A 23,216-nucleotide genomic window follows, 5' to 3' on the forward strand; every position below is an offset into this window, starting at 1 on the left:
CGCCCCCCCCCATCAAAAATCCTGTATATGCCCTTGTCTACAGGATATGTACTATATACAGTGTACGTTTTATACAATATTTTTAATAGCATAGTATCGTCATTCATAGAACCAAAGATAATATCTCGATTTTTCCTACTATGCAGAATATCAAAGTGATGTTTTAAAGCTTTTATGGGGATATATTCCTCTGGGAATTTAAATTTGAAAAGAATGTGTCATAACAATAGTGCGTAGTGGAATAATATGGTTTTATGTGTGCATACCCAAGGTTAAAATATGTTTAATAAACATTAAACTATGTCTTGGAAGTAGAGGTGCTAAAGCATTTTTTATATGATCAGAGTTGGCCTCCCCTACCTCCTATGGCCCTAATGTGCCTCTTCAAAGGCTACCGGTGGATAAAGACCCCCTTGAAAAATCATACGGATACAATAGCTCACTTTCAGAAATATTATGAGTTACACCCCCTCCTATCCCGTTTAGAGATAATTTGCCTCTACAAATGATATCAGTGGGTAACCCCCCCCCCCCCTGGGGAATTTTAGGAGCACAATGCTTTATTTTAAAAATATATAGGAAAGGTAGAAGAGATACTTTCCACCTTTGGGTGCCTTGGTTGCAAACCTTTCCAACGAATCTGGAGGGGGTGTTGGCAAAGGGAGAAAAAACTTTCTTTGTCAGTTTGTTCAGTTTTTGAATAATATTAAAATTTTTGCTTTTCAGTTCACCCTGGAAACCAAGAAACAGATCAAGTTCCTCCGTGCACCCCTCCCCCTTCTGAGAGACCAAAGATATGCAAAACGGCCTTATTTAGCAATGATCGAGGAACTTTGGTAAAAGGAATAAAACATATCGAACCCTTCCAAAACTTTCAATGGCAATTCGAATAAAACTTTGTAAAATCCACTTGTCAGAGTTAGTTTTTATAAACGCTATTCAAATAAAAACGGTACTTGTCAATTAGCTGGAACCCACGCGATATATTGTACACGGAAGATGCTTAAGAAACTAGTCGAACGGGTTTCTTTCAAAAGAGAATTGGATTGCAAACCGTGGTTTGTCATTGCCTTTACAATATTTAAACTTTTATTTTTTGTTGCTTACAAAAAAAAGGTTAGGTTACGTATTTAATATATGCTATGCTTTACCCCTACCCCCCTAATATGCAAATATAATTTGTTTCTAAACCATTATATTTTCATCATATTTTGTTTTATTTCATTAGCATTAACCAAACTTGACTTCTTGCGTGGGTTCCAGCTACTTGAAAAGTACCATAAAAACTTTTAAAGAAACTGGAAGAGCCGTACTAAAAGAGCAGAAATAAAGTAATGAAATAAACTAAAGCTGAAACGAACAGAAATTCCTGTGAATAAAAAATTAAACCTAAAAGGACAGAAATTAAAATGAATGTTTGAATCAAGCTTAAAAGTGGCATAAATTACATATGAATTAATAAATGAAACATATGATGAAGAGAAACAAAATGATTAGAAATTTAAATTCGAAACAAGCATAATCTGCCACAAATACGAATGATTTACCACCCCCTTCGAGGTCCCTTAAGGCTAGAGTGTCAATTTCACTTGATTGAATACACAATATATTTTTGAATATCTAATAATTCAGCAATCCAAAATAACTGTTTTAGGAAGCTTTAGAGATTGCTCCGAAGATTATCAATTGACGTTTCTACATCTTTTTTTTTGTATTAATTCTCTACAATTTTGAATAGAATAAAAAAAAAAAAAAAAATGTTGAATGGAATCAAAAAAGGAAATGTTGACAAAAAGTGTCAATTTAAATTAGTAACTTAAACTAAAAAGCCACAAATGAATTTATTTTAGGAAACAGCTTTTTCTGTGCCTATAAGTTTGATTAATTTTTTTTTATTATATATTTTTTTTTACTGGGAAAAACAAAAGAAACAATATTCAAAATACGGAGAATGAGCAAATATATAATAAGGGCTTTAAAACGGAGGCTACAACCTCTTGATGTATATATATATATATATATATATATATATATATATATATATATATATATATATATATATATATATATATATATATATATATATATATATATCACTATATATATATATATATATATATATATATATATATATATATATATATATATATATATATATATATATATATATATATATATATATATATATATATATATATATATATATATATATATATATATATATATATATATATATATATATATATATATATATATATATATATATATAATAATAATAATTTATTTGTGCCCGCTCATACAAAAAAAGGAAAGCGGAGTAAGGAAAAGGAGAAAAGAAAAACGAAAACACTTCAACACCAAAGAATAAACTCAAACAACAACTTCTTCATTCGCACTCGTAGAAACTTCTTCATTCGCACTCGTAGATAAGGTGTAGGGGCAGAAATTCGCACAAAGTTTCCATTGCCCTTTTTACGGCGTTCTTTCGGAGGATGGCATAATATCAGTCGGGTCAACCATATTTTGGGAACGCAGGATGAATGTGTTTCTTTCACGTTTTTTGCCGTAACTTGATCGAATACTTTTGGATATTTTATCTATTATCAATAAACGTGGACTTCTTATATCTTGACCGTACGTTATTCCCAGATACTTCATAGAATTCGTTCGTCCCACCTTTACATATGTATTTTCACTTCATAGTTGCTTTCTTGCTGAAGAAGTGAATTCCAGAAACTCAGTCTTAAGTGCGTTAACTCGTAAACCAATACTTTCATATCCAGTAATCAGGCGGTCAATATTCTCTTGAAGAGAAACAAGATTGCAACTTAGCATTAGCAGGTCATCCGCGTACGAAAGCAGGCTAAGGTCGCAGAGATTGATGCTAAACCCTCCGGCAATATTTTTTGTTATTCCAGATGTCAGGGTGTTAAACAGGATAGGGCTTAAAACAGATCCTTGACGAAGACCTCGGAAGAGTCTGATCGGTCTACTCAGAAGACCTCCGGCCAGTTTAACTTTCACAAAACTCCTCGAATACCAATACGACATAAGTGCTACAAAATGTGCATTACCCCACATTCAAGTAACTTTAGAAGTACCTGAGACTGCACAACCGAGTCAAAGGCAGCCGAAATATCTACACTGCACATGAGGAGGGAAAACCCCAGTCTATGGGCTTTATCGATAGCTTTCTTTTAACAATCTATGCATAAACGCGCAACTCAGATTTCGGTGGAACCCGAACTGTCGGTAATCTAGTCTACACTTTCCCGAAATTTGTGGAAGCAGAAGTAGCTCCAGGACTTTACTTAGAACATGAGACACGGTAATTGGTCTGTATCCTGTGCACAGGTTTGGGTTTTTTCCCTTTTTGGGAATATTTGACAGTACTCCGGGGCAAAATGAATCGGGGACCATCCCAATATCGACACACATCTGGATCAGGAGAGAGACGTGTTCAAACAATAGGTCTGTACCGTGCCATAGGTTATCCTGACAAATCCCGTCAAGACCAGGTGCTTTTCCGCGTTTTAACTTACTCACTATTTTCACTACAGCCGATTTCGATATGACAAAGGTATTTCGCACTTTTAATAGGGTTTTAAGTTTTTCATCTAAACATTTGTCACAATCCCGCTCCGGGCTGGGGTCTTTGGAACCGAACACTGCAGAGTAATGCTTCACCCATTCATCCTCCGGGATATCAGAGGAGCACGTTTTAGCACTATTTTGAGATCTTTTGAAGAGCTTCCACATTACATTCGGTTCTTATGCCGCCTGTTCAGAAACTTTATCAGCTTCTTCACTTTTTAATTTTTCAGTTAGATTAAGATAATTCTTCTTCGCGCTCCGAACCAACTGGAATATCAGCCCTGATCGGGGCTTGTCGGACCTTTTCCAAATATTTTACCACAATTTTGCTCGTTTTTTCGCTTGTTTTACCAAAGGACACTTGTCCCACCCTGGTTTCTGAGAACCAGGACGGACCTTCCGGCTAGGGACAGCTAACTTCCGCGGTTTTCAGGGCTTGGCAAATTTCCTCACAGTAGAAGTTTAATGCGACCGGGTCTCGTACACCGTGCAGTAACAGCTGATACGGCACTTTAATTTTACTGAAGATTGTGTAACAGGTGTATTGATAAAGCACGGTGTCTATCTTTTTCCACTCAGCTTTTGTAAAGTGTGTAATAGCTGCTCTGGTGGCGGCCGACTGAAATGGGATACAGAAGGATAAACCCAAATGGTCACTGCAGGTATGGTCGGAGTCAACACCGACCCTTTCCATTAGTGGGAAGTTTGTTGCCACGTGGTCAATGTTACTCGTAGATCCACTATTGTGTATATAGGTAAACTACTGATCTTTGTCACAAACAGATACCCCGTATGGTAATGCTGCTAGAAGAATGTCTGTTAGTTGACCAGGTACAGATGGGTTGCACTGGAAATCTCCACAGATTAGAAAACGTCTTTTGCCGATTCTGCACAGGAGTCTGCTTAAACGACTACACGCTTCGGCATAGCGTTTCTCAGAACGATCGTTATTCAGGTTTGTTGGAAGATATACATTGACGAGGAAAAAGTTAGACGGCCCAACAAATTCCACAGAAGTGTAATAGTCGCAGGACTTATACAGCCTACAGGGGATCTGGTCGTCCACTAAAATAGCGGTGCCGCCACTAGGTCTTCCTCGCGTAAATTGTCGTTTAGCTTCATGCATGAAAACTGATTTGCGCGGGAAGGACTGGAACAGAGCAAAATTGTCCTTGGTAAGCAGATGCCCCTGCACATAAATTACATTATAATCGGAGCAGATTCCACTTAGCCTATTTTCCCAGCGTTATGACCGTAGATGTTTCGGCAAAACACCTTTAGCTTGTTCATTTTTGAAGCTGAGGCGCTTTGTTCATAGCTTTTCTTACAGCTGGACAGAACAGGCTATAGCTTGGGTGCTCGTTCTTTCCGTTTGGGCAGATGGCACACTTAACACTGTTCAATTGACACGGGGCTTCTCGTCGATTCATGGGGGCCTGCACAGCGGGGGCAGCAAGGTTGGTTGCTGCATTCTCAAGCCAAGTGTTCGAACGACTGACACTTGAAGCACCTTTTTGGGATTTCTTTAAACGCCGTTACTTTGAGATGGGTGTACTCAACATGGATATCTTGCCGTATAGCCCTGTCACGTGATGATGCATCAGCAAACGCAAATCGAACTGTCTGTGAAGTCCCATATCTTTTAGCTTCTGTGACATTAGGGTTACCGGCAATTATCTCTTCTGGGGTAGTACCCGGTGGAACGTATTCTGCAACAGCCATGAAGTTTTCGCTCTGGTATTTAACTTTGATGTCAGATATCTTAGATCACGACTCACTTAGGGCTTGGGCAGCAGAGTCCGTTTTGATATAAGCCACTAGGCCAGACTTCGTCTGCTGAATCTTCTGCGCATGCTCAGGGGTTATGAACTCCTCGATAAACCGTTCCTGATTTGAACACGACTCAGTCTTTTCAGGGGGCTAGGCCACTAAAACACCCGATTGAGCGGTTTTTCAGGTGCTGGGAGCGGGGGCCAGTCAGAAGGCTGGGGTAGAGCAGCTTTGCATTGATCAATCATTGTTTCTAGCTTTTCGACACACTCGTTTACGCGGACCGTTATGGATGTGATCACATCCTGTGGGATACGGGGTATTTCAGAAATTTTCCAAATCATGAACCTGACATTAAACTCACTATTGCTCCGTAGAATCTTCACCGTGTCATACATGTCGCTGAACAGCACATCACGGCCAATTTGGGACCTTCTATCTTTCAACAGATTTTCATCGTATGCATCCACAATATTATTCAACTCGTCATGCGCTTCACAAATTTGTTTACAAGTATAGAACTTGATTCCAGTGCTGATTACTGAATCTTTCGTAATATCCTGATGCCTTAGGCAGGTTTCAACTAAGTTCATTACCGGCGAACAGTAGTCTTATATTTGAAACAAATATGGTTCGTCAGCGCTATTTGAGAATTTTTCAAATCATCAATACTTTCTTCTACTTTCTTCCTTTAAACATATTCTAAATAGACTCGATTGGCGACAAGGCCGTATCCGGGGGGGGGGGGGGGGGGCTACCCGGTTTGAACCCCCCCCCCCCCCCAAAAAAAAAAAAAATTTTTGACCGAGTCGGAAAGAACTCGAAAATTAGTAAAACCTATGAAAAAATCAGTATAATTGGTCGAAAACTGAGTCAAAAATTAGTACCCCCCCCCCCGAAAAAAGTCGAAAATTAGTACCCCCCCCCCCCCCCCCCGAAAAAAAATCCTGGATCCGCCCTTGATTGGTGAATTACTTATTGAATCACTAACTCAAAATTTTGCTGTGGCAACCTAAAGAGATTACTTTAGAAATTACCAATAGACGTTCTCAAATTTTTGTTTTTGTGTTAATTTTCTGTACTTTTGAATGGAATGGAATCAAATGAGAAAGCATTGACAAAATTTGTTGTTTTAAATTAATATTTTAAATTGAAAGCAAAAAATGTACTTGTTACAAGAAATAGTTTTTTTTTCTTTATTGTAAATTTGATTAGTGTTTTCTTTTTTCATATTATGAAAAATAAAAGAAACACTATTCAACATACATATCGTTATCAGTAAAATGAAAATGACTATTCTAGCCTGTAGAGGTAGCCCCCTCAAGCCCTCTAGCTTGAACTTCGCTCTTTTTTAAACTGTCAGGACTTACCTCGTTTTGGTAACGATTCAGTTGGCAACTTCGGCTATTGTACTTGTCTGAGTAGAGCAACCATCCAAATAAAACTTTAAAATGTTCGCATTTTAGAATTTATCTTTTTATTATAGTCTTGGAAGATGTAGGAGTTTTGATTACCATTTTGATAACTTTCAGCTAGCGATGGACTGTTTTGTCAGTAAGCAGTGTTACACTTGTTCTTGCCATCCCTCAGCCGATCAAATCAATGTGGATTACTCGGCAAAAATACCTGGTCAAGACGCAGCTGAAACAAAATGAGCCTTCTCTATCTCACCAAAACCTAGGTATCCCGTTAGGATTTATTCAGATTTCTAATCTCTTGGTTTATGTGACAGACCTTTATTTCGTGTGTCCACTTTGTAAGTTAATATATCTTTTTAAACTCTAGAAAGATTTGGGAAATATCAAACCGGCCAGTACCTTCTACATGTGTTATCAGCCTACACTTGTGCCATTCATTTACTGTCACAAAACACAGTTGGAGGGAAACCAGCTTATTCGTAAGTTTATATATCATTTATATTAAATTAAAAAATCTTTTGAAATGAAAGCAAAGAGCAACAGTGAACTTAATAGAAACAGAAATTGTTCCATAAATATAGGGGCCAACCCCTCTTTAACCCCCATCTCTTTATGCTAAAGGTTTTTGTGCTTTACTGAAAGCATTTATGAGTAAAATAAAGCCTTTGTAATTCCTTTAAACTTTGTTAAAAGTGCAACAAACTAAGTCAAACGTAATTGCAAATGTTTTATTTTCTGATTGTTTTTTAAAATATTTAGACTGAAAATCTCATTGTTTAAAGAAAATGCTTATAAATAAGCCCTTTCATTCTTGAAGCACTGTGAAAACTAATCTTCATCCGGCTAGTATTTGAGCATTTGTTTTTAACACATCAGGGACAAACAGTCAAACTTTTGCGTAAAACTTGGGGGATTAAGTAGAGGGACAACCCCTCCCATAAAACGCGCAATTATTTCCGACCGTTTTAATTCTTAATTTCGCTCTTTACTTTTATTTGAAAAGACTATTTTTTATATTTAATCACTGTTTGTTTTCAATACTATTTCCAAGGTTACCCTAAATGCCAGAAGGCTAGTCTTTATTAACTTCAATACCTGGCTTTACGTTAAAGTTTAGCTTTTGCAGAAAAAGAGGAAGAGAAAAAGAGCTAATTTGCTATGTTTGCTTTTCAAAATAAATTTAAATTACCCCGAATATACTGTCATCTCTGCACAATGAAGGGATCTTTCGCCCCCTTGAGCACTCTTACTCCACACTTATTTTGACTCATATACTATCTTTATAAGTAAGCAATAATTGTGTATATATTTATTTATGTATGTATGTTCTCGAAAACGGCTCCATATTTTTTGGGGAAAATTAGTATCTTGGGATGATCTCGCATAACAAAAACGATCTAGGTAGTTCATTTCTTATGACATCATATAAGCATTTTCTTATACGATGTCGTGCATAGCATATATAACATTGATGATTTTCCAACGCAACAGTTATTTATCTAATATTAATTAAAAATAACTTTTCTACAAAATAAGTTTTTCAAAGAAAAGCAAAGAACTCCATTAAACCAAAAATGAGCTAAAATAAAACCAAATAATCTACCAAGTATGAAAGTATCACAATTCAGCATCGATAAATAAATGAAACCCAAAACGAACAGAAATTAAACCAACCCGAGTTACTGAGATGCATGCATCACTTATTGATAATATTTTTTCGTCACTAGATGTCTTAGATAATTCGGTGATGATTAGTGATATTTCTGATCATTTCCCTGCTATTTCACGGTATAGGACTGCTAATCGATCGCAGCGTAAAGTTTCGCCATCTAATTTCCCATTTTTCCGTTTTGGTGTCAGTGAGATCAGTCTACTTAAATCTCGTTTGATTGATCAGTCATGGGATAGTTTGGATTCTGAATCGGATTTTAACCGCTCTTTTGATTTCTTTTATGATTCAGTAAAAGAAGGTATCTTAGAAGTTTGCCACCAGAATCCAAAGCCTCATACCTCGAAAAGGATAGTACTGCTGAATCCGTGGATGACTCCAGGTCTCCATAAAAGCTGGAAAAGGAAAAATTATCTGTGGAAACTATACAAGGCTTCGTCATCTGCTTCTCATCATCAGTGGTTCAAAGCCTATAGGAATATATTTAATTATCTGTGTCGGAAGGCCAAGTCTCAGTATTATCACAGGAAATTTTCTGAGTGTGGAAAGGATGTTGGGAAGACATGGAAAATTATTAATTCTGTACTTAAACCTACTCCCCCTTCGCCTTCAGTTCCAACAACGCTGATAGTTGACGGTAAAATTGCCCAAGGAGAAGAAAATGTTCAGCTAGAGCTTACGTCTTATTTTGCTAATATAGGAAAAGCGACTGCTTCATCTGTGAGCTCTACAACTCCTCGTTGCGATTTCAGAGCCTATCTTGGACCCCCCATGTTTAAAGTCAATGGTCTTGAACCCTGTTTCTGAGTTTGAGGTAGCTCGGATCGTAAATGCACTTAAAGGTTCATCGTCTTCAGGGCCAGACAGAGTTCCTACAAGGGTTATCCGTGCCGTTCTTCCTGCTATTCTGTCCCCATTGACTAAGCTTGTCAATCTGTCTTTCGTGAATGGAATTTTCCCTGAAACACTCAAGCGAGCTAAGGTTATAGTGCTGTATAAAGGTGGGTCCCGGAGTGATCCTGCTAATTATAGGCCAATTTCTCTTCTATCTGTTTTCAGCAAAATTTTTGAGAAGGCTATGCTATCCAGGCTTCTTAGTTTTCTGGATGTCAAAAAATTTTTCCATGATCTCCAGTTCGGATTCCGATCGAATCACTCAACAGAGCATGCTTGCGCATCTCTCTTGAATTTCATTCATTCGGCAATAGATTTTTGTCTTATCCCTGCAGCTTTATTTTTGGATGTTTGTAAAGCTTTTAATTCTTTGACTCATCATATTCTTCTTTGGAAACTATCGCATATTGGTATAAGATAAAATGTTTTCTCTTTGTTTGAATCATATCTTTCTGGTAGACTTATTTCAATTGATCCGCTTTTCCGAAGCCCTTCTGAAGTAGAATATGGTGTCCCCCAGGGATCTGTTCTTGGCCCCGTTTTATTTCTGATTTATGTCAATGATCTGATTTCAGCAGTCAAGAATACCAGTCCTCTGGTATGCTGCAATCTATGTCATTCGGATGTTCCTTCGTGTCCCAATGCTACTTCTAATGAAGATTGCCTCGTTGCTTTTGCTGACGACAGCACTTTTGGAACTCTAGGGAGGACGGAATGTGATGTCAGGTCTAATCTGGTGGCAATATTTGAGAGAGTAGTTTCATGGTTTGAGGCGAATTACTTGGCCTTGAATGTTACCAAGTCACATTTTCTTATTTTTCTCGAATTGGTGTAGCTTTCCCTCAACTGACACAGCTTCAGGTGTCACAAGGCTTCTTGTGTAGACCAAAGAATCGGTTGGTCCGATTTCTTGGTATCCTGCTTAATGAGAACCTTTCGTTTAGACACCATATAGCCATGATTAGGGTTAAGGTCTCACGGAGTTTTGGGGTCATTCGAAGACTCAGACACACCTTTCCTGGATCTATTCTGAAGCTTCTTTTTTTCTGCATTGTCCAGTCATATGTCTCTTATTGCCCCATAGCATGGATGTCTACTTTTCCTTCTATACTGTAGTCGCTTTTTGTTCATTATGATAAAACAACTCGTCTTGTTATGGTCACCAAAACTTCTTCACCAAGACCGCTTCTAAATCTACAGTCTAACTACAATCTTTCTTGTGCTTCTTTTGTTTTTCATCAGCTTCATGGTAATCTTCCAAAATCTCTTCAAAAAACTCCTCAGTTTATTTCTGATTCAGCTCCATATCACCTTCGTTCGCCACATAAGATCTACATTCATCCTACTCCTACTGTGCGGTCAGATTTCAATCCCCTCATCGCTTGTCATCAGGTTTGGAACTCCCTGCCTTCTTCAGTACAAAAATGCCACTCGTTTGGCACTTTCAAGAGGATTCTTAAGGACCATTTATTTAAGAATCAAACTGAATAATTTTTTTTTTTTTTTTTATTATTTTTTTTTTTTTTTTTTGTGGAGTTGATGTCCCCTGAATGTTTAGTTTGTTTTATGGTGGTATTTTATGCGCTATGACTCCCAGGCCTCAGGTATGATTATCAATATTTATTGGTAAAACTTGTATAGTTCACTAAGGAGTAGCATTCATGAAGACAGGTTAAATTTTATTGCTTTCGCACCAATTTATTACAGTCTAATAATTACAGTCTGTTTCGACGACAGGAATTCGCTTATAGTAGGCCTAAGATTTTTTTTTTTTTTTTTTTTTTTTTTTTTTGAGTCTATTTAATATAATTAATTAATTTAATTTATTTATTCTAATTTTTTCTATAGTTTCTATTTTATTTATATTTTCTTTTCTTCTCCTTCATATGTGAGTAAGTGATCATTTTAAATTTTCTTTTGTTTTTTATCCTTGAGTATGTAATTCATATGTCTTCCCTCTTTGTACAGGCCAATGAGCCTTTGAGGGTTTTATAACATCTAATATTGTATGTGTATTTAATGAAGAATAAAACTTATCTTATCTTATCTGTTCGTTGTGGGTCTGATTTATTTATCGATGCTGATTTGTGAGTAGAGGAGGGGGTGCTACTCCGAACAGGACCACGTGGTTTATGGTTTTCTCAGTGAGAATGAAAAAACAGGAATTTTCTCACTTGGAAAAACATGAATTTTGTCACATTTATGGTTGTTTTCATGGATGGTTATGTGTGTTGTTCGATTTATTTGATGTTTTTATGGTCTTTCTCAGTGAGAATGAAAAAACAGGAATTTTCTCACTTGAAAAACCATGAATTTTGTCACATTTATGGTTGTTTTCATGGATGTCAACAGCAATTCATGTCTGTTTTATGGTTTTTGTCAGTGAGAATGAAAAAACAGGAATTTTCTCACTTGGAAAAACAGGAACTTTCTCACTTGGAAAACCATAAGCCACGTGGTCCTGTCACGAGTAGCACCTGTGCTGTCGACCTCAATTCACCTATCGTGAATCAATAATTCCCCTTAGAAACAACAAATTAATTTCCCCTTTCTTGACAGATCAATCAATCAATGACATCATCTGTCAGACTTTAAAAATTTTCGCCTAGAAACATTTCTCCAGGAATAGATCCAAGTCATTAATGTCTTTGCCTCGGGAACAGTTCTACTGGTCGAACTCCAAAGGGGGAATTAAGAAACAAACATGGCTTCATTGTTGTTTGGCTAGCCTGGCCTGAGAACTTGATTTACATAATCGCTAGGGGAAATTATTGATTCACGAAGGGGGAATTATGAAACATTAAGGCTTCTTTAATCTTATGTCTGTGAGATAAACGTTCATTAGGTCAGAGAGAAAAATCAATATACTATTTTTAAATAGTGCTTCACGAAGGGGTACTTAAGAAACATTAAGGATTCTTTAATATCAGGTCTGTGGGATAAACGTTCATTAGGACAGAGAGAAAAATTAATATTCTATTTTTAAATAGGGCTTCATTAATCTATAGTGTTATGAATTATAAATGACATCACTTGTTATCTTGGAATTATGCGGGAGTCTAAAGAGATAGAAATTCTGTTTTTAAATACGGCTTGACGGAGCTTTAAGTCGGAGAGATAAATTGATATTCTAACGAAACCATAATAGTTTAGCTAGGAAAATTTAGGAGATGAAGAGATTAACGTAGGAAAGGGTTTCCTAGAAATTTGAAATGCGTTAGCGCAGAGATGCCAAACAAAAGGAACATGATGAAATTACTTTTAGGGATTATTTGGGCGAAACGGTTTTAGACAGCTTATGGAATTATTTCGGCGAAACCGTTAGAGACGTTGATTTAAAAGATGATTTTGAGTGTGGTCGTTATAATACACAAGTTCCATTGAACAGTGTTGTGAGGTCCCCTACCACAACCCCAAAGAGCCCCAATCGCCCTACCCCGATCCAAAGGGTTCCAATCCCCATACCCCAATCCAGAAAGACCCGCCGGTCCCCAAAGGTTCCCAGGGCTCCCACCCGGCCCCCAGACCCTCAAAGGCCCACCCCGGGCCCCCCCAAGGCACATCGAGCTCCCAAAAGACCACCGGGGTCCCAAAGGCCTTCACCCGGTCACCAAAGTCCCCCAGGCTCTCAACCGGCCTCCAGGACCCCCAAAGGCCCTCCACCGGCCCCCAAAGGTCCCCCAGGCTCCCAAAGGGCCCCCACCCCCTCCCTCTCCCTCTCCTCCCCACTCCTCACCGTCACCCCCCTCTTTCGAGCCCCTCTTTTTTATCTTCCATGAAAATATTCACATGTATGGTATTACTTTTTCTATCTTCCACCGAAAAATTTAGAATTGAACTTTAAATTTCTTTATGTCTTTGTGAAATAAGGAACTGAAGTGGAATATTTTTATTTTCTCTGGTGAAATTGGAAATGAATTGTGTTCTTTGGTAAAATTCAGAAGCGAACTTGAATTCTTCTTCACTTCGTTGACAAAATTTTAAACTGAACTAGAACTTTTTATCTTCCAGGAAAATATTCACACGTATGGTATTACTTTTTCTATCTTCCACCGAAAAATTTAAAATTGAACTTTAAATTTTTTATTGTGGAAATTAGAATTGAATTGTGTTCTTTGGTAAAATTCAGAATAGAACTCGAATATTCACGATCAAAGTATAACTTTTCCTATCTTCTATGAAAAATTTGGAACAGAACTTTAAATTTCTTCATCTCTTTGAGAAAAAAATTTGAACTGAAGTGGAAATTTTTATATTATTTTTGAGAAAAAAGATTTGATCAATAACTTTTTCATTTTCATTGAGAAAATTCAGAATCCAAGTTGAACTTTTCTTCTTCCGGGAAAATATTTGGAACCGAACTTTAATTTTATTCATCTCTTTGAGAAAGGTCGGAATTGAATTTAAGAAAATTTAGAATTAAAGTGAAACTTTTTATCTTCATGGAAAATAATCACAATCATAGCATAAATTTTCCTATCTTCTATGGAAAAATTTAGAATTGAACTTTAAATTTTAATGTCTTGGTAAACTTAAAAGTGATATGGAAACTTTTTATTTTCTCTGGAGAAATTAGAAATGAATTATGTTATTTGATAAAATTCAGAAGAGAACAAGAACTTTTCTATCTTCTATGAAAAATTTGGAACAGTATTTTAAATTTTTTCATCTGTTTGAGAAAAATCTGAACTGAAGTGGAAAATTTTTATATTATTATTTTGGGAAAATAGAAATGATCAATAACTTATTTCATTTTCATTGAGAAAATTCAGATTCGAAGTTGAACTTTTCTTCACTTCTTTGAGAAAATTTAAAATTGAAGTGAAACTTTTAATCTTCATAGAAAATAATCACAATCATAGTATAACTTTTCCTATCTTCTATGTAGAAATTTAGAACTGAACTTTAAATTTTTTATGTCTTGGTAAACTTAAAACTGAAGTGGCAGCTTTTTATTTTCTCTGGAGAAATTAGAATTGAATCGTGTTCTTTGGTAAAATTCAGAAGAGAACTTGAAAATTCAGAATCGAAGTTGAACTTTTCTTCTTCCGGGAAAATATTTGGAACAGAACTTTAAATTTTTTCATCTCTTTGAGAAAGGTCGGAATTGAATTTAAGAAAATTTAGAATTAAAGTGAAACTTTTTATCATCATGGAAAATAATCACTATCATAGTATAAATTTTCCTATCTTCTACGGAAAAATTTAGAAGTGAACTTTAAATTTTTCATGTCTTGGTGAACTTAAAACTGAAGTGGAAGCTTTTTATTTTCTCTGGAGAAATTAGAATTGAATTATGTTGTTTGGTAAAATTCAGAAGCGAACTTGAAGTTTTCTATCTTCTATGAAAAATTTAGAAAAGTATTTTAAATTATTTCATCTGTTTGAGAAAAATCTGAATTGAAGTGAAAATTTTTATATTATTTTGGAGAAATAGAATTGATCAATAACATATTTCATTTTCAATGAGAAAATTCAGAATCGAAGTTGAACTTTTCTTCTTCCGAGAAAACATATTGAACAGAACTTTAAATTTTTTCATCTCTTTGAGAAAGGTCGGAACTGAATTTAAGAAAATTTAGAATTAAAGTGAAACTTTTTATCTTCATAGAAAATAATCACAATCAAAGTATAACTATTCCTATCTTCTAAGGAAAAATTTAGAACTGAACTTTAAATTTTTTATGTCTTGGTAAACTTAAAACTGAAGTGGAAGCTTTTTATTTTCTCTGGAGAAATTAGAATTGAATTGTGTTCTTAGGTAAAATTCAGATTAGAACTTGATCTTTTCTATCTTCTAAGAAAAATTTTGAACAATATTTTAAATTTTTTCATCTCTTTGAGAAAAATCTGAATTGAAGTGGAAAATTTTATATTATTTTGGGAAAATAGAATTGATCAATAACTTATTTCATTTTCATTGAGAAAATTCGGAATTGAAGTTGAACTTTTCTTCTTCCGGGGAAATATTTGGAACAGAACTTTAAATTTTTTCATCTCTTTGAGAATGGTCAGAACTGAATTTAAGAAAATTTAGAATTAAAGTGAAATTTTTTATCTTCATAGAAAATAATCACAATCATAGTATAACATTTCCTATCTTCTACGGAAAAATTTAGAAGTGAACTTTAAATTTTTTATGTCTTGGGACTTTTCTTGTTCCGGGAAAATATGGAGAAATTAGAATTGAATTGTGTTCTTAGGTAAAGTTCAGATTAGAACTTGATCTTTTCTATCTTCTAAGAAAAATTTGGAACAATATTTAAAATTTTGTCATCTCTTTGAGAAAAATCTGAATTGAAGTGGTAAATTTTCTTTTATTTTGAGAAAATAGAATTGATCAATAACTTAGTTCATTTTCATTGAGAAAATTCGGAATTGAAGTTGAACTTTTCTTCTTCCGGGGAAATATTTGGAACAGAACTTTAAATTTTTTCATCTCTTTGAGAATGGTCAGAACTGAATTTAAGAAAATTTAGAATTAAAGTGAAATTTTTTATCTTCATAGAAAATAATCACAATCATTTTATAACTTTTCCTATCTTCTACGGAAAAATTTAGAAGTGAACTTTAAATTTTTTATGTCTTGGGACTTTTCTTGTTCCGGGAAAATATTTGGAATAGAAGTTTAAATTTGACTCTTTGAGAAAGGACGGAACGTAAAAAGTTAAAAAATACCATGTTAAAAAATTCAAGAAAGTATTTACAAATTGGGGAGGGGTCTCTTTGAGGTTGGAAAATGGGTTTAGGAATGACATTATGAATTGAACTTGTTCATAAAATATATAATAAAGCAATAAAAAATTATTAAAAAATTGGAGCGGGGACTCTTTGGGGGGCCCGGGGAGGGTGTTTGGGGGACCCTTGGGGGAGGGTGTCCCTTCTGTGTCTCAATGCACAAAAAATATTAAAAAAATGGGTAGGGGGAGGGGGAGGAGGGGAGGGGAGGAGGAGGGAAGGGGAGGGGAGGGGAGGGGGTTGGGGGGAGGGGGGTGACGGTGAGGAGTGGGGAGGAGAGGGAGAGGGAGGGGGTGGGGGGCCCTTTGGGAGCCTGGGGGACCTTTGGGGGCCGGTGGAGGGCCTTTGGGGGTCCTGGAGGCCGGTTGAGAGCCTGGGGGACATTTGGTGACCGGGTGAAGGCCTTTGGGACCCCGGTGGTTTTTTAGGAGCTCGATGTGCCTTTGGGGGGCCCGGGGTGGGCCTTTGAGGGTCTGGGGGCCGGGTGGGAGCCCTGGGAACCTTTGGGGACCGGGGGGTCCTTCTGGATTGGGGTATGGGGATTGGAACCCTTTGGATCGGGGTAGGGCGATTGGGGCTCTTTGGGGTTGTGGTAGGGGACCTCACAACACTGTTCAATGGAACTTGTGTATTATAACGACCACACTCAAAATCATCTTTTAAATCAACGTCTCTAACGGTTTCGCCGAAATAATTCCATAAGCTGTCTAAAACCGTTTCGCCCAAATAATCCCTAAAAGTAATTTCATCATGTTCCTTTTGTTTGGCATCTCTGCGCTAACGCATTTCAAATTTCTAGGAAACCCTTTCCTACGTTAATATCTTCATCTCATAAATTTTCCTAGCTAAACTATTATGGTTTCGTTAGAATATCAATTTATCTCTCCGACTTAAAGCTCCGTGAAGCCGTATTTAAAAACAGAATTTCTATCTCTTTAGACTCCCGCATAATTCCAAGATAACAAGTGATGTCATTTATAATTCATGACACTATAGATTAATGAAGCCCTATTTAAAAATAGAATATTAATTTTTCTCTCTGTCCTAATGAACGTTTATCCCACAGACCTGAGATTAAAGAAGCCTTAATGTTTCTTAATTCCCCCTTCGTGAAGCCTTATTTAAAAATAGTCTATTGATCTTTCTCTCTGACCTAATGAACGTTTATCACACAGACCTAAGATTAAAGAAGCCTTAATGTTTCTTAATTCCCCCTTCGTGAATCAATAATTTCCCCTAGCGATTATGTAAATCAAGTTCTCAGGCCAGGCTAGCCAAACAACAATGAAGCCATGTTTGTTTCTTAATTCCCCCTTTGGAGTTCGACCAGTAGAATTGTTCCCGAGGCAAAGACATTAATGACTTGGATCTATTCCTGGAGAAATGTTTCTAGGCGAAAATTTTTAAAGTCTGACAGATGATGTCATTGATTGATTGATCTGTCAAGAAAGGGAAAATTAATTTGTTGTTTCTAAGGGGAATTATTGATTCACGATAGGTGAATTGAGGTCGACAGCACAGGTGTTCTGACTCGTGACAGCACCACGTGGTTTATGGTTTTCCAAGTGAGAAAGTTCCTGTTTTTCCAAGTGAGAAAATTCCTGTTTTTTCATTCTCACTGACAAAAACCATAAAACAGACATGAATTGCTGTTGACATCCATGAAAACAACCATAAATGTGACAAAATTCATGGTTTTTCAAGTGAGAAAATTCCTGTTTTTTCATTCTCACTGAGAAAGACCATAAAAACATCAAATAAATCGAACAACACACATATCCATCCATGAAAACAACCATAAATGTGATAAAATTCATGTTTTTCCAAGTGAGAAAATTCCTGTTTTTTCATTCTCACTGAGAAAACCATAAACCACGTGGTCCTGTTCGGAGTAGCACCCCCTCCTCTACTTTTGTGGTAGTTTCACGCTTTGTAGATTGTTTGATTTTATTTTTGCTCATTTTTGGTCTAATGGAGTTCTTTACTTTCTTTGAAAAACTCATTTTGTGGAAAAACTTTTTCTTTGAAAAAATTATTTTTAAAAAATTAATTTCTGTTCGTTTTATATTGACATAGTCTTTTCTGGGAAAAAGAAAATCTTTTCGTTTTTTTAAGACTTTATAGTTTGGCCTGCTATTTATATGCCGGAGAAAAATTTTCAACCATTTTTAACAACATACACCTTTTTAAAAATCTTGACACAAATAGTAGTGTTTAATTTAGTTTTATACCTCCTCTAGTTGACCTGAAATAGAAAACTTGATACCATTGGCAAAAAAATCTGTTTACTTTCTTTGAAAGCTTGGATACACTTACGCTATTTTGATTTGGTTAAATTTTAAGAGCATAAGTAGCCCCGAATGTGTGAACGCAATACCCTCAGTTGTTCTTGGGACACTGCTGAGATGTCTTATTGGGATTGAGCATTAACACAGTGCACTGTGATTTAATCTTAAGATATAATTTGTTTCTTAAAATAATAGACAAATAAGAGGATGAGCGGGGGAGGGCGATTAATTACCCTCATATCACTTTCTACTATTAAAAAGGGCATTAGCCCTTTATATTTTTAATCGAATGAACCCTTTTCGAAGTTCCTACGACAACTCCTTCGATACGAAGTGCCCTGGTCTAAAAAAATAATAATAATAATAAAAAAAATAATAATACATTGTACCCACATCGATCTTTACTATAAATTATTTGAAAAAACCTACGTTTTCTAAAGAGTTAAAGAGGCTGAGTTACTAGGTCGAACCTTAAAACGTACAGGGATTAGGAGGCACAGTTGGGGGGCTGCCGCCCCCCAAACCCCCTGCTTTCACAGCCTTTAAATAAAAAAAAATCTTTAAACTGAAAGTAAGGAGCAACATTAAATCTTAAAACAAACAGAAATTATTCCGTATATGTAAGGGGCTGTGCCCTCCTCAACGCCTCGCTCTTTACGCTAAAGTTTTTATTGTTTAAAAAAAGAGTTGTGAGAAAGAGTTGTGAGTTCTAGGACCGGAAATCGCTTAACATTGTGGTGGGTCGCCTCTTTATAGAGGCACAAGTGTGCCTCCTTGAAATGTCAAGCCTTTAAATCTCTTTCGACTCTTAAAAAGGGCACTAGCCCTTTCAATTTCCAATTGAATGAGCCCTTTTTGAGTTTCTACGACAACGCTTTCTATTAACACCTTATTTGCCTCCAGGGCAATTACAGCTCTTGCCCTGAGGGCTGTGAGGGGGTTTTCATCCTCAAAGATCTTATTTCCAGAACTTTCAACTACGTTAAACAAAGTTACTATCTCAAAATTTTGATTGAATGTGTTTGGGGAAATGGTAGGCGTGAAAGGGGTGTTAGTTGATCTCCAATCACTTTCAACTATTAAAAAAGGCACTAGCCCTTTCAATTTCCAATCAAATTAGCCCTTGTGAAGTTTCTACGACAAATCTTTCTATACAAACCTTATTTGCCCCAAGGGTATATTTTAGACCCCGTGCTCGTCGGGCGAGGGGGGTTGTAATCCATACATGCATAATTTACGGAACTTTTAACTACGTTGAAGAAAATTGATGTTTCAAAGTTTTGATTGGATGTGTTTGGGAAATGGTGGACGTAAGAGGGGGGTTAGTTGCTCTCCAATCACTTCCGACTATTAAAAAGGGCACTAGCCCTTTCAATTTACAGTCGAATGAGCACTTTTTGAAGTTTCTACGATAACGCTTTCTATAAAAAGCTTATATGTCCCAAGGTATAATTTACAACCCTTGCCCTGAGGGCTGTGAGGGGGTTTTCATCCTCAAAGACATAATTTCCAGATTACCAGAAAAAATCCCCCCTGAAAACGTCTGTATACTTCCCAATAACCAATACTACATATTCGGCGGATTACGTCATCGTAAAAGACATAGTTATCATATTTTTGACCATGCTGAACAAAAGGGCTATCTCAAAATTTCGATCGGATGACTTTGGGAAAAAATGAGCGTGGGAGGGGGCCTAGTTGCCCTCCATTTTATTGGTCACTTAAAAAGGGCACTAAAACTTTTAATTTCCATTCCAATGAGCCCTCCCACGATATTTTAGGACCACTGGGTTGATACGCTCACCCCTGGGGAAAAAAACAAAAAAAAAACAAATTAACACACATCCGTGATCTTTCTTCTGGCAAAAAATGCAAAATTCCACATTTTTGTAGATAGGTGCTTGAAACCTCTATAGTAGGGTTCTCTTATACGCTGAATATGATGGTATGATTTTCATTAAGGCTCTATAACTTTTAGGGGGTGTTTCCCCCTTTTTTCGAAAATCAGCAAAATTTTTTCAGGGGCGTAACTTTTAATTAGTAAGACTTAACTTAATGAAACTTATATATTTAAAATCAGCATTAAAATCTGATTCTTTTGATATATCTATTGGTATCAAAATTCCGTTTTTTAGAGTTTCGGTTGCCATTGAGCCGGGTTGCTCCTTACTTACAGTTCGTTACCACGAACTGTTTGATTCATCAAGAGAAGTAGAAATCTGGTAGAAACGAAATGGCTGTTGCGTTTCAGAACCCTTGCATAATACGAGTAGTTTATGTATCTATTAGCTATGTATTCTTAACATAAAAAATTATCAAAATTAGTAGTTTTTTTTCATCGACCATTACTGCATACAAAACTTCAAATACCATATCACAAAATTCGTCAGTTGTCTGGTAAAAACTTCGAATATAACTTTGAACTTAGAAGCTTAATTTTTTCATAATGCCCTTTACCAATGTATGTTTTGCCAGCTTTAAAACAGTTGAAATGGACGACTTTGATATCGATTGCCTTTTTTTTGCTCTTTTAGGTTCCTAAAAAGCCTTCCTTGTATTGAAAACTGGTTTTTAATAATAATAAAAAAAATACATTTTAAAATTTTTTGGCTTCTTTATAGAAAATATGTCATGTAGGCTAAGGCTGAACTGCTGCTTTTTTATTGCTTTTGGCTGCTCTTTTGGATATTATTCATTTTTTCTTTTGGGGATTCATTCCAAATTATAAACTCATAAATACCTAATATCAGTCAAATTATAAACTGCGTCTAAAAGGAGTAAATTTATCAAATTGAAAAATACATGATGAACACTTCACATAAGAACACTTCAATTACAATGAAACAAAAAACACTTAATGGTTTATTCAGTATGAAGAAAAATGAAGTGCTGGCTATTTTCTTAGGTAAAAAAAAAAATGAAAAGCTCATCCGTTTTAAATGTAATTAAATGAAATAATGTGCAGACTGAAGTAGCTCCAGGAAGATGTTGAGATTTTCTTCCTAGTTCGTCAGTTTTATTCCAAGCAAAATGTTAGGAGACTTAGTATCAGTTATTGAGTTTAAGCTTTGATTTCCAAATGCTCACAAAAATTACCACATTTAAAAAAGTCGCAACAATAAGTCACCTATGGTCAAAATACTCAAAGACTCCTCTTTGCTCCCCAACAAGGCTCAAAGCTTCTGCTATGGTCATATCCATGGAAATCTCCAAAGAGTTTCTTTTTAAAATAGCTTTCATTCGTAGTTAGGGGTATTTAGCCTTTTTTGCTTTTCTTCAAAGCTTTGAAAAAAGTGTTATAATATTCCGAATGTTATGTTTGTGCATATTTTTGATAATCATTTGTGGGGTGATTGAATTTTTTAAACCACTGTAGATACGTAAGACCCTGAGGTCATCTAGTACCTAGTACCCTGAGGTCATAAGACTGTCAAAAGACTCCTCCTTGAACCTCCCAAATTGAAAGCTTTTATTATGACCTGGCCTTTTAATGTAACTTGGGCACTGGACCAAGGGCGCCATTGTCAGTCGAGCGCAACGTTAGGTAAGGATGTCGATATCGCTTTCGTCACACCAATTCGTTTTAGTGTGGATCTGCCTGGTATTTATGAATGAATGTTTTCAAAGTAAACCCGTTTCATCAATAAGAAATAAAATGGGTTGGACGTATACGTCCCTTTACCTTTGGACGATAAAACTATACAAGTGCTGTATCAAGTATAACTCACGAAAATCTTGTTAATTTTTGTCAACTTTTCATCTTTTTGGCATCCCTGCTTTCAATAAATAAAAAAAAAAAATCAAGGTACTATCACTTAAATATAATAACTCCCTATGCCCCACCCCCTCTGTATACCATATCTGCTTTAAATAAAAAAAATAATTAGCTTATTGGCATCCCTGATTTCAAAAAAAAATCGACGTTTTATCATTTAAATATGATAGCTCACTACCCCCTCTGGATACCACCTTGATGGGATGCCGTCTCTGCTTTAAATTTTAAAAAAATAACTTTTTGGCATCCCTGCTTTCAATAAAAACATTTCGAGATATTATCATTTAAATGTAATACTTCCCTATCCCCCCCCCCCTCTTGGTACCACCTTTATAGGATGCTGTCTCAGCTTTACATAAGAAAAATAATTTAATAATTAACTAGGTCACTATGGTTAAAAAAAACATGCAAAATAACGTTAAACACCTTAGTGTTCCTTGAAAAAAAAATTGAGGGTATGAGTAAAGGGATATAAAGTCAACAACAAAAATGTCGAAATTATTCAGAAATACCTCACATTATTGGAAAACTGAGTCATAAATTCGCCGTGGCATTCAATAAGATCCAAAGAATCTAATTAAAAGGGAGCACACACAAAAGCCAAATGAGGCGAGTAGCCTATGAGCAATCGCAAAATACCTAAGACAATGAACAAGTCCCAATTGGGAGTCCGGGTTTAATCCATGTATTCCATTGTCCTCTAAAGGGATTTGACGTAATTTTCTTCTGCTCCCATTTTAAATGAAAAAAATAATTATCTTTTTTTCATCCCTGATTTCAATAAAAAAAAATGAGATATTATCATTATAAAATGATAGCCCCCTATCCCCCCTCTATAGGCAATAATGTACAGTTTGTTTATGAATCATATTTTTGGCGTAAGTTTCGTTTCAATCTTTAATTCCCCAACTTTGTCCATATCTTTGTCTATGGCTAAATTTTGTCTCAGTAGAAGGGGTTTTTTTTTGGGGGGGGGGGGGTAATAATGTTTCAGAAAGAAGATTGCATTTTCAACAATCAGTTGTTGAAGATCAGTTGTTCAACAATTGAGTATTAAACATTAAGAAAAT

General features: G+C 35.9%; 2 protein-coding genes and 1 pseudogene across 2 annotated transcripts in view; 2 read left to right on the forward strand and 1 right to left on the reverse strand.

Moving 5' to 3' along the window:
- The window catches only part of LOC148941445 (WD repeat-containing protein 44), a 128,904-nt gene extending 121,659 nt beyond the window's left edge, over positions 1 to 7,245 (forward strand). Inside the window, exon 16 of the mRNA XM_089104381.1 lies at positions 7,150 to 7,245. The gene's annotated coding sequence lies outside the window, so the exon portion shown is untranslated. The remainder of the gene's footprint in view (positions 1 to 7,149) is intronic.
- Positions 1 to 23,216, forward strand: part of LOC148941447 (organic cation transporter protein-like) — a 128,075-nt gene that overhangs the window by 434 nt on the left and 104,425 nt on the right. Inside the window, exon 2 of the mRNA XM_089104382.1 lies at positions 7,150 to 7,261. Coding sequence (XP_088960508.1) covers positions 7,150 to 7,261 — 112 coding nt within the window. The remainder of the gene's footprint in view (positions 1 to 7,149; positions 7,262 to 23,216) is intronic.
- LOC148941448 (uncharacterized) lies at positions 4,355 to 5,612 on the reverse strand (annotated as a pseudogene).

The sequence above is a fragment of the Artemia sp. Qi Xiang Cuo genome, chromosome 18, assembly GCF_049724085.1.
Source record: "Artemia sp. Qi Xiang Cuo chromosome 18, ASM4972408v1, whole genome shotgun sequence".
In the NCBI taxonomy this organism is placed as follows: Eukaryota; Metazoa; Arthropoda; class Branchiopoda; order Anostraca; family Artemiidae; genus Artemia; species Artemia sp. Qi Xiang Cuo.